At 38.4% G+C, this 12,825-nt stretch overlaps 1 protein-coding gene across 13 annotated transcripts in view; it reads right to left on the bottom strand.

Annotated features, from left to right (window-relative positions):
- LOC309629924 (phospholipid scramblase 4-like) overlaps window positions 1-9,102 on the bottom strand; it is a 69,257-nt gene extending 60,155 nt beyond the window's left edge. For 7 of the 13 annotated variants that reach the window (XM_082394522.1, XM_082394526.1, XM_082394523.1 and 4 more), the window contains exons 1-2: window positions 8,942-9,102; window positions 1,163-1,323 (exon numbers count right to left, since the gene is read on the bottom strand). In XM_082394522.1, coding sequence (XP_082250648.1) covers window positions 1,163-1,198 — 36 coding nt within the window. In that variant the 5' untranslated portion in view covers window positions 1,199-1,323; window positions 8,942-9,102. Of the gene's footprint in view, window positions 1-1,162; window positions 1,324-3,001; window positions 3,176-8,941 lie in introns of those variants that run through there. The other 6 variants (XR_014245287.1, XR_014245288.1, XR_014245289.1 and 3 more) reach the window with 1 other exon arrangement.
- Between the last annotated feature and the right edge of the window lie 3,723 nt (window positions 9,103-12,825).

Here is a 12,825-nt window from a genome sequence, read left to right as displayed (position 1 = left end):
TACTAAAAACCACTGGCTTGCATACTTTCAAATGGTGAATTTTATGTATGTGAACTATATCTCCATTAAAAAAAGAAAGATAAATCATGTTGAAAGACACTGAAGTACTGAGAAATGATATTGACTATACAATGTCAGATTGTCGAGACCTTGGATTTAGGTGTTGACCCAATAATTTGGGGTTATACTGGATCAGATCCAGACAACATACATACACGAGGCAAAGGGGAAAAGGAAGCTCTGCTGTTTTCAGAAAACACTGCAGAAGCAAAGGCTGCCTGAGCTACAGGATCTTATTTCTAGAAAGACATAATATCTTTGCATCGTCTCATAGAGGATTTTTTTTCAAACTGTAAGTTTTTGCCTCTCTTCTTGATACTGTTACTAAGCCTCATCCAGTTGGGACTCTTGTTAACTAGTCTCCCTTTTCTTGTTTTCTTTGTTCCAGTGATCCCTTCACACTGGTCCCTAGAGCCGTCTTATTAGCTATCAACCAGCTGTTCACTGAACATTCATTGAGCACCCATTATGCATTGAACCCTGTGCCAGAAGCTGGAGAGGTGATGAGAAAACAAACTCAAATATATACTTTACAGTCTTGATGGCCTGTTAATTAGCATCTGCAGGCTCTCCATGGTCTCTAGGATAAGATGCCAGCTCCTTATCTGCACTCAAGACCCTTCACCTCCATTTCTCTGTGGTTCTGCCATTTGACCCAAACAGGCCTTCCTCATGTCCCCAAGAGACCATCAGGTCTTCATGACCTTGTGCTTTGGGACATGTTTTTCTTTCTCTCAGGTTTGGTCCTCTCCCACCTTTATTTTTTGATTGAGAAAATCCTTATGGTGCCAACAGAACTTTACTTCCTCAGGGCTTTCCTCATCTCTGGCAATCAGTTACTCTGTCTTCTGTGCCCCTACAATATTCGCTTCATAGTTCCCTAACAACGTGGAGAATGCCATCAATGTTTTTACAACTTCCTTCCCCAGGAGACTGTAAATTCTTTAAGGGCAGGAATCTGTTCCACTTGACATCTAATAAACTACTTGGCATCCAGTAGGTGCTCAATATTTATTTATTGAATCAAGAAATGAATTAGTTAATTAAAAGAGCAACCTTAACTCTCAGTGTCATTTTCTGTTGGGGTGATTATTTAACTTACCAAGTACAAAACAGGAATTGTATTCTGGAGGGGCATCAGGATTTGTATCTGATGAATTTAAGTGGCAGTTGTAGTCAGGAGGAGCATCAGGTATTAAATCCAGGGACTCTGTTTTATCTTCCATTTCATCTATAGGTTGATCAAGTTTGTGGGTACTAGACCTTAGAGGGAGAGGTGGACCACAATGGAGAAATAAAATAATTTGATAACTGAACTGAATTTTTTGGTATGCTAAAACATCAGTGCATGTAATCACTACAAAATACACAACTATATTTACTATAACACATGATACATAATGTATGACATACTAGGCATCAATCTATACATATGGTAAATTCTTAGGCTGAACATAGATGAAAAAAATAAAACTGAGCAATGATACTGTGCTTGTGATTTAAGCACTGAGTTCTCAGGCTGGTGGTTCAGCTGACCTGATACCGCTCTTATTTACATAGATAAATTCCTTCCAAGATAGTGAAAATTCTTTGTCCTATTATGCAGTATGGAGAACATGGCATATATGATGTGAATCTGATTTTTTTTCCCCCATATCCTTTTTGGAAAGTGGCTCTAAGTAAGTTCAAAACAAAGCAACAGAAATACTTAACATAATTCACTTAGAGGTGATTTAATTTACTAGCGACTCTATTTTGACTTATTCTTCCTAAAACAACATAGGTCACTATAATTACTGAAAGGAAGGTGTTGAGGTCACATTTCATGTTACACCCTGTCCTTTCACTGAGATTGCAGACATTTTCTCCTGGCCTCAGTATCAGGAATAACTCAGCATTTCTGAAAGAACTGGTTGACTTTTATCTCATAGAAAACCCAAGTCCCATGAATGTGTTTCTCTCCTTATATCTGTTGCTAGAACACTCAGGGCCCACATTTCAGGCCTCCTCTATCAAGGTGAGCTTTTTATTACTATCAACTCTTCTGTCAGGCTTACTTTCCTATTCTTATTTTTCTTTACTTTGTTTTCCTCATGTGTTTTATGTATATTTCTTTAGATATGACCAATATAAATCTCCTTTAACCCTTTCTGTACCAAATACAGGAAGATAGTAATGTTCATATTTGTAAATGAATAGACATAGTATCCAAATGTTAAACCATAAAATCAATTTCAAAATGAAATGAACTCAAGGTATTCCTGTCCTAAGAAAACAATCACATAATTCACATTTGAAATAAAGCATAATAAAATTTGTTCACAAAAGACCCAACTGCTGACATTTTTGAAGAATTCTAATACTGAAAAATAAAGTGTTTTAATAGTTTACTATGTTTACACAAACATATATATTATTACTTAGTAACATATGTAACAAGTTCTATGATTTTTTTGTCCCCAGTTACTTTTCAGTCATTCCTTCATTAATTCAACAAATATTTACTGATTACCTATTATGTACCAGGCACTACTATAGGTGTTGAAAATACAGCAGTAAACCAGATGGACACTCTGCTGGAGAGCATATTCTAGTGGAGTGAGATTAAAAAACATGTCAACAAATATTTAAGATTAAATTTAGATAGAACAGTTATGAAGGAAACAGAATAAAAGGTTTAAGAAAAACATGGATGGGGAGCTCCAGGAGGGTAAAGGAAAGCCTCTCTTACGGGTGACCTTTCAGCTACCTGAACTGTGAAAGGAAGCATTACACTAAAAATGTGGGAAGCGAGTTCCAGAAAGACAGGAAAGTAAGTGCAAAGGCCCTGAGATGGCAATGAGCTTGGGATTCTCAAAGGAGAGAAAAAGGTCAGGTGTGACTGGGACACAAGGAAAGAAGAGAACCAAGGTCAGAGGTGGAGACAGAGGTCTGATCATACCTGAAATTCATGGCAAAATGTTTGGAATCTGTTGTAATTGCAGCTGGAGAGTCTTCGGGGGGCTTTAATCAGTGGAGTGATCACATCTGATTTAAACTTTGTCTTGAGGGGGCGGAAGTAGAAGCAGTAGAGGAGGAATAGCAGCAGTAATCCAGGTGGGAGCTGATGCTGGCTTAGACTGGGGAGGTGACATGAGAGAGGGTCAGATGCCATCAGATGCTTAACAAGATTTGGAAGCAGAACCCACAGGAGTTGCTGATGGACTAAGTAAAGAGAGGAGTCGAGGATGAGTCTCACTTTTTAAGCCAGGGTACCGGAGCTGATGGTGATGCCATTAGCTGAACTAGAGAGGAAGATGGTGGGAAAATGTTGGGGACTGGGGAGGGCAGGAATCAAAAGTTCAAACTGGGAAATATTATGTTTAAGAAGAAGCCAGAAGAAGATAAATATTTAACAGAAAATGTGTTGGGTGTGTGTGTATACAGTTGGCCCTCCATATAAGAAACCCAGAGATAGAGAGGGCCGATTGTACTATAACCTCTTATATAAGGGACCTGAGCATGCAGGGTTTTTCTATCTGTGGGGGGTTGTGGAACCATCCTGCAGCCCGCACCCCCCACTGAGCTATTACTGTATAGGCAGTAAAAGGAAAGCCTTATGTAAGAGAATATACTTTTTTTAAAAATAAATTTGTTTGTTTTTTATTTTTGGCTGCGTTGCGTCTTTGTTGCCGTGCGTGGGCCTTCTCTGGCTGCAGCGAGCGGGGTCTACTCTTCTTATTGTGGTGTGCAGGCTTCTCATTGCGGTGGCTTCTGTTCTTGCAGAGCACGGGCTCTAGAGCGCAGGCTCAGTAGTCGTGGCGCACGGGCTTAGCTGCTTCGCAGCATGTGGGATGCTCCTGGAACAGGGCTCGAACCCGTGTCCCCTGCATTGGCAGGCAGATTCTTAACCACTGCGCCACCAGGGAAGCCCCAGAATATACTTTCTTAATAGAGAATGATGACTAAAATATCCAGGAAGAAATCATTTTGTACAAAATAGTGACCAAAAACTCTCATGATCTTTTAGTTTTTCCAATTACAATAGAAACATTTTTTTCTTTATAAACATGCATACATTTTAGAAACATGTAAAAGAATACAAATACTCATAAAAAATAATAAAAATAAAATTTATATATAATACATAAAGATAGAGCCTTATCTTTGTATATATTAGTATTTATGGTTGTTATTTATAAAAATGGTATCCTACAACATATATTACTGAAACACAAATGATATGTCCTATATATACAAAAACTGTATATACCATACAGTAGAGAGTGGAAACAAAAGAACAAATTGAAGCAAAGTAAAAATTGATATTTTTATTTGTTTTAGTTTTAATTTATAAGGTACTTTGGACATGTCTATGTTAAAACATTTAGAGCTACCTAATAGTTTTAACTGCATAATATTTCACGTGTGGATATACCACATATTATGTGACCAAATCCTATTCAATGGATATAAAATTGTTTCCAATTTTTTAATGTTACAAAAAATCCTACTGTGAACAACTTGGAACACAGATTTTTTTTTGCCCGCTTGGAAGCATGTTTTGTAGGATAAATTCCAATAAAAAAGTGAACATTTAAAAATGTCAATAGATAGTAACTAGACTTATCATGGTGATCATTTTGAAATGTATAGAAATATCGAATCACTATGTTGTGTACGAGGAACTAACTTAAGTCTTGTAGGTCAATTATACTTCAAAAACAAGCAAACAAACTCAGAGAAAGATCAGACTTGTGATCACCACACGTTGGGAGGGTGGGGAGTAAGAAGAGGGGGAATTGGATGAAGGAAATAAAAAGGTACAAACTTCCACTTATAAAACAATAAGTACTAGAGATATAATGTACAGCATGACAAACATAATTAACACTGCTGTACATCATATAGGAAAGTTGTTAAGAATAAATCTTGAGTTCTTATCACAAGTAAAAAACATTTTTTTTCTATTTCTTCAGTTTTGTATCTATATGAGATGATGGATGTTCACTAAATTTATTGTGGTCATCATTTCATGATGTATGTAAATCAAATCATTATGCTGCACACATTAAACTTATACGATGCTGTATATCAATTATATCTCAAAACTAGAAAAAATGTTAATACACATTATCATAAAATCATGTTACCAACTCCTATTTCCACTTAGAATGTGTAAGGATATATTTTCTTGGTCACATCATCAATACCACCTAGTATCATCAGACTTTCAAAATTAGAACAACAGATAAAATGTCCTATTTTAATTTGAATTTCTCTGATAGTGTGGTTAGCATCTTTATTTGGTTTATCATTTGCATTTTTCTTGCTGTGCATTCACACTCTTTATTCTCAAACTGGGTTGTTGATTTTGAAAATCATTTATGAGTTTGTAGGTATATTAGCAATTTTCTTCATCCCATTTGTATCTGTTTTTCCTCCCACATGCAAAGGTTTAAAAACAAACATGTATTTACTTAATGGGCTCTAGCTTTTATATCATGCTTATAAACACCTTCCTAATTCCCTTGTGTACACATATTCACCCAGGTTTTCTTCTAGTACTTTTAGGTTAGATTTAAATCAGTAAGTCACGTAGACTATATTTGGGAGTTAAGATTGAAGAAAAATTCCAGCTTTATTATTAATTTTCCCAAATAAATATCTTGTTGTCCAAGTATGATCTATTAAATGTTCCTCCTTATCGCCACTCTCTGATTTAAAATGCCAGCTTCCCTTTTATTCTTTCATTAACCTGTCTGGTCCTGGGTCTATGCCATTGTCTTTTTGTGTGTGTGTGTGTGTGTGTTTCCAGCATCATGATTTAATTAAGGGAGCATATTCATTGTAGAGAATACACTGATGATTGTAAATGTGACTCCTCATTACAGCCTTAACATTTTTGAAACACCAAAGCACAAAGATGTCAATTATATATCTAAACTACAGGTACAAAACAAGTACATGTATTTTCCATGCTCTAAAATTGAGTACACACTGTACTGTCATAGGGAAGGGGTTTACCGATGAAGACCTGACAATAAAGTACTCAAGACTGATGTACCAAAATAAAATATAAAATAGGAGTTTATAAAAACAAGTTTGACAATAGCAGAGAGGACCCTTTTCATTTCTGAGCAAAAGTGCATTTCATTATACATACTCTCTCCTAAAATGAATAAACCGGTCACTTGAGAATGCTCTGTTTATTTCCTCTATTATACTACAACATTCTCCACGTCTTTGGAAAAAAAAATATTGTGCGGGAACTGTGGGATAAGCATGCATGTGGATGGAACAGCACAATTGCACTGGTTCTTACAGCTCACTTCTGGATAAAGAGAAAGTGTTATTCATTAGTATGGCCCAGTCTTAGCCAATATTCAGTTTGGAAAGACACTGGGGTAAGATCAGAATGACCTGAAATTCCAAGTTCTAGAATTGATGACTTTATATGCCATTGTATTAGTCAGGCTTTTTTTTTTATTTTTTTTTTAAATTTTTATTGGAGTATAGTTCATCTACAATGTTGTGTTAGTTTCTACTGTACAGAGAAGTGAATTGGCCACACATACATATATATCCACTCTTCTTTACATTCCCCTCCCACACAGGTCATTCTAGAGTACTGAGAAGAGCTCCCCGAGCTACACAGCAGGTCCCTACCAGTCATCTACCCTTACACATAGCAGTATGTATATGTATATGTATATATCAATCCCAATCTCCCAACCCATCCCCTCCGACAGCCCCCCCCAACCCCCTCGCCAGCAACCACAAGTTTGCCCTCCACATCTGTGACTCTACCTCTGCTCTGCAAACAAGTTCTAGTCAGACTTCTTCAGTCATTAATTACAACTCAATTCAAATAGGCTGGAACATATACACACTACTACACATAAAATAGATAACTAACAAGGACCTACAGTGTAGCACAGGGAACTATACTCAATATTTTGTAATAACATATATATATATATATATATATATATCACTTTGCTGTACACCTGAAGCCAACACAACATTGTACAGCAACTATACTTTAATTAGAAAACTCAAAAAAACCCTAAAAAAATAGGCTGAAGAACAACTGTTATTTATTAAGAATTAATAATGATATATAATAATGAAAATAATAATCAAGAACTAATAATGTATCAAGAAAAAGGATTATTACTGACTGATACACATAACTGAAAAGCCCAAGCATGGCTAGATTCCAAGACTCAGATGATGCTATCAGGATTCTGCCTCCCTCCATCCTTCGGTTTGTCTCCCTTCCCTCTAGGATTCACTTTCATGCAGACTCTCCACACATGTGGTAATAAAAGTGGCATTCAGCAACTCTAAGTTTAAATCCTACCAGCAGTAACTCTGAGACAAATATCTTCTCCTTCTAAAGGGTTCCAATACGTTGACTAATTTATGCCACTGTCTTTTAATCACTATAGCTGTGTAATGCTATTTATAGATTCATTTTTGAAAATATCCTAGCTATTCTCAAGTATTTGTTTTTCCACATGAACTAAACAATGGAATTAGAAAAACAAACCAAAAAAATTCTAAGATTATATTTAACTTATACATTTCTTTAGGAGGAAAAAAAGCTACATACTTTCATAGATATATCTGTAGATAAACATCATGTATTTTTATAAATATCCCTAAGAGTATTTTCCCTTATAGTTTTATATCTTTTAAAAATAGGTCCTGTATATTTTGTGTTCCTTGTTGATAACCTGAAAAGTTTTTTTTTTATTTTCTAGGTGTTTATATACAGGAAATGTAATGTTTTCTGTAGATTAAGATTAAAGGTAGTTATCCAGTTTACTAAATTTTCTTAGTTTTTCAAATAGCTTTTCAGTTGTTTCATTTGGATATTCAAGGAATACAACCATATTATGCATAAAGAAGGTCATTTGCATCTTCTTTTTCCAATCAGAGTAATGTGTTCTACCTAATTTGCTTGGCAGTACAATTCACAATATTATCACATTGATTGTGTGATGGTGAACATTCTTGTCCTTTTCAAATTTGATGGAGATGATAGTAGTGTTTTACCATTAAACATGATGTCAGAGCAACAGAAGATTATCTGTATGTTCCTATCAGAAAGACGTGCAACTTAAAATAATGATTTAAAACCCTTTAAGTAGGTGAGAAATGAACCTAGTACACACATACTTTCTTCACCTGGACCTGTTTAGGTGGCTCCAATTTTAAATATGTGATATAAAATTTAAAACTCAATGCAGGTTCTCAGTAAAGGTAAACAAAGGAAGAGAATATAAAATTAAGAGAAAACCTAAGTTTAGAAATACAAGTTTCATTTTACATGTAAGTGCATCCCGATATAATTACATCTCTCCAGTTTGCCTGAATGCTAAAGTAATAGATGGGTTCTTCCTGTAACCCCCGCCCGTCAGGCCCGTCAAGAAGTGATGACAAACCCTATTACCTGCTCGTCGACCTGACCCGGTTCCCCAGAGCTACGCGGAGGGAGCACCAGCCAGAGACCCCAGCTGAGTCGCATCCGGCGGGACCCGGCCTGCGGAACAGAAACGCGCGGGAGGCGGGTGGCGGGCGGCCCCGGGCGGCGGGAGGCGCGCCAGGAGACGCGGGAAAGGGGCGCAGCGCGGCCAGGCAGCGCAGCCCGCTCTCCGAGGCGCGCTTCTGCGCGGGCACAACAGTCTCCCCAACACAGACTCCGTCTGGGGATCACGGCCGCCGACTTCAAATCCAAGGGACCCCGACCCCTACTCAGCGCCAGAGACCGCTCCCTCCCGGGAGCCCCGAAACTTCGAGAACCACCTGAGGATGTGGCGCGGGGCGGCCTCCGGCCTCGGCCTCTCCTCGCGGCTCCCGCGACCCAGCTCTCCGCCCGCCCGGCCCTACTCACCTCCCGGCCCGCCGTCCGCTCGGCACTCGCGACTCCAGGAGTGAGGGGTCTGAGTTTATCCAGGGAGGACAGAGAAAGGGACGGGGCCGGGAAAGGGAGAAGGAAAAGGAGGATTTTCAAATTAAAACCAAATAGAGCCCCGCCGGCCGGGGGCCGGGGGTCGGGGGCCGGGGGTCGGGGGTCGTGGCCACGCGGGCGTGGCCCCGCCCCGCCCTGCCCCCGCGCTGGGTGCTCCGCCGCCGCGGGTCCGCTGCGCACTGGAGGCGCGGGCCGCCGCTGAAGCCGGCTTTCAGGTAAAAAACACAGCGGACAGGAAAAGAGGGTAAAGCTAGTTGTCACCGCTCACACGTGAGGTGAAGAAAAAGATAAGAGCAAGTCGACGGTTCCCTCTAATCCTAAAGGCACTTTCTAGAGCCTGTGAGGCAGGGCTTCGTGGCAGAGATTAAAGAGCCCAGAAAGGAAAAGAAGAAGACACTTTTCGTAAGAGCCCTGTTAATTTGCACCTGTCAGTCCCTCAGACCCTTGGCTTGGAGAATTGGCCTTGGCGATGCAATGTTGGCTGGAAACACTGGGGCGCGGGGCCCCGGGCATTTATTTTCCTTTCCACAGGATTGGAGGAGGTCAGTTTGATGTTGGAGGGAGGGAGGAAGGGGTGCCAGGAAAGAGGAGTGGGGGAGCTGGGTTGCCTATGTTTTCTGGCATTGGGAGAAAAATGCCATGTGTTAATTACTGTTGTTAGGCACAAGTATTGTTTTCAGGCTACTGAGGTTCAGGTTTGTGGTCCGTGGGGAGGAACATAATTCACTTGTCGCTGTTGGGTCAGCGTGCCCTGAGTGTAGTAAAGCCAATCTACCGAGCTGGGGTCGTGGTGAAGGAAGGTGCAGTGTTTATTGCCGGGCGCCAAGCAAGCAGTCTAGGCAGCTAGTGCTTAAAAGACCTGAACTCCCTGATGGCTTTCAGGCAAAGGTTTTTGAAGCCAGGGTGAAGGAGGCAGGTTGTGGCCTGAGCCATCAGCTGGTGGACATTCTTCTGATTGGTTGGTTGTGAGGTAATCGGGAGTCAACATCATCAACCTTCTGCTTCCCATCAGTCTGGGGCCTGAGTGTTTGTGGGCAGCATACAGTTAATTTCTTCCCCCTGGTGGCGGCTTCAGTATCTGCAAACACAGCTCAAAGGATATGGCTCAGAATATTATGTATGGCCCTTGAGGAGGAACTAAAGGTCCTTGACTTTGTTTAATGGCTAAACTATTATAGGATTATTTTGTCTTGCTTGACTGTTTTCCTTTCTTTCTGCATTTTGTCACTTCTCTGATTAAATTTATTCTTTGGAACTCAGTGAAGACCTAGGAGGCTAAAGTTTTTCTACAGACAAGAGGCAGGTGGAGAACTTTGGGTGGGGGAGGTCTCTCCCAGGAAGGCCCCATAGAGTCCGGCTTGGTTACTCACTGGAAGGACCAGGACAGGAACTGGGAGACTCTAGAGGTCCCAGACGTCTAGATTAAGCAGTCAAAACTGGACAAAAATAGATGAAGCTCTGAAGAGTACTTCGCAGTGCCGCAGCATGGGAGAAGTTTGGATAGGGGAAAGCATATGGGAGTGGAGTTCTGCAATTTTCCATCTTCCTTTGTGTGCATGCTATTTGTCAGTATGTGTGTGAGAATAAATTTTAAAAATCATACTGTATTTTTCCTTAGAAATTGCACAGGACATTTTCCTTTTTCTTTTTAAAAATTTTTTTTATTGAACAGGATGTTTTTCAAATGTAGAAATAATGTGTTAAAATATAAAACAAAGAAACAGGCACCAAAGCTATGACCAGTTAAACTCAAGTCTTTCTCAAAGGATCTAATGATGTTCCAACTTGAATAAGTCACGTGGTAACAACTGCATCTTTTTTGTTTTAAGTATTTGTTTCCACTTGTCTTGATGTTTTTAGCTGCATCTTTTTGTGTTGTGTGTTGTTATTTTTAACCAGTTGCTCTTATGTTGTCACGGTCCACTTAGAGTTAATATTATGTCACTTCGTACAAAACTTAAAAATTTGCAACAGTATGTTTCAGTTTCTCAATCCTTTATGTCATTGTTGTAACATATTTTACGTGGACATATGATATAAATTTCACGTACATTGTTATAACTTTGGCATAAAGTCAGTTCTCTTTTATAGGTATTAAGAGAAGGGAAAAAAGAAGATAGATCTTATACTTACCCACATATACACAAGATCATGTGCATTTTATTCTTTCTTAGACATTGGAGTTTTTATATAGGGTCACCTCTCCTTGGGCTAAAGAATTTCCTTTTGGATATCTTAAAGTGCAGATCTGCTTGCAGTAAGTTCTCTCAGCTTTTATTAATCTGAAAATATATTTGTTTTGCTTTCATTTTTGAGATTCATCTTTACTAAATATAGAATTGTGGATTGACAGTGTTTTATTTTATTTCTGCACATTTTAAAGATAGTATCCCTCTAATTTCCGTTTTTATCTGATGTCGAGTAAGCTGTCATTGTTTTTAAGATATCTTTATATCTTTGGCTTTCTTGCAGTTAGTCTAAAATATGTGGTTTTCTTTGTGTCTTTCCTGCTTGGGGTTCTCTGAGCTTTGTGTATATGTCAGCTGATTTTTTCCCCAAAATATGGTTACATTTCAGCCAGTTTTCTTTTAAACTTCTTCTCTGTTCCATTCTTTCCCTTATTTCCAGGAATCCAACTGAATATATGCCAGAACTCTAGATAGTGTCCCACAGATCACTGAGGATTTGTTTGTATTTTCTTTCTTTTATTCTTTTCTTAGAACTGAATATTTTCTTTGAATCTCTCTTCAAGCTTTGACCTGTATTTCAATCTTCTGTTAAGCCTCTCCAGTGATTTTTCCATTTCAGGTGTTACACTTTTCAGTTCTGTTCTTTCTGTTTGGTTCTTCATTGCATCTTCTGTGGCTCTGTTGAGATTCCCCATATGTTTCTTCATTACAGCCATCTTTTTAAGTTCTCGAACATTTATGAAAACTTGTACAATCCTTATCTGTTTATTCTATATCTGATTCATCTTGAGTCTATTTCTATGGATTCTTTTTATTTTTTTAGACAAACGGTCATAATTTCCTGTAACTTATGAGGTATAATTGACTCATCTGCATGATGAAATACTGTTTGGCACTAAAGAAAGTTTATATGTACTGGTATGGAACAATTTTAAGTACCTTCCCTCTTGCTGCCAACACCCTCCACCCAGCCCCCCCACCAAATAAAAGGGAAGAAAACCAGGAGGCAGAGAAAAGGAATAGGGAAAGTAGATAGATAGGTACATAGATAATTGATAGATCAGTAAATACTTATCTATGCACTGAAACATTTACCAGAACATAGTACAATAAAATAGGTGATTGATTCTAAGGAGATCACTGGGAATAGAGAGATAATTTTCACTCTATGTCCTTATGTATTTTTTTTTCAGTATGATCTCAACTATGAAATACTTTTAATATTTATACATTGAATAAAAAAGACTGGAAGAAAATGCACCAAACATTTAACTGCAGTTATCTCTGTATAGTGGGATAACAAGATACTGAATTTTTTACTTTTTGGAAATTTTCAAATTTTCCAAGAAATTAGTATTTATAAATCAGAAAACTAGTGAAAAAAATTAAACTTAAATGTTAAACTGCTTCACAACTACCAGTGGATTATTAAGGAGCTACTAGGTGAGTAAACTGGCTTGAGGCATGGCTACGTGGCCTTTTTCACCTCAATGAAAAAAATGTCCAAGAAAATTACATTGCAAATTCATAACAGTTTTGTATCATTAATGTTGGAAGCTTTAGTTAAGTCCTACCCCCAGAAACTTCAGTAGCTAATATCTAATCTTAATATACAGA

Source organism: Balaenoptera borealis (genome assembly GCF_965194805.1).
Source record: "Balaenoptera borealis genome assembly, chromosome: 5".
In the NCBI taxonomy this organism is placed as follows: Eukaryota; Metazoa; Chordata; class Mammalia; order Artiodactyla; family Balaenopteridae; genus Balaenoptera; species Balaenoptera borealis.
The sequence above is the reverse complement of the archived record's forward strand: the minus strand, read 5'-3'. Positions and strand labels throughout refer to the sequence as shown.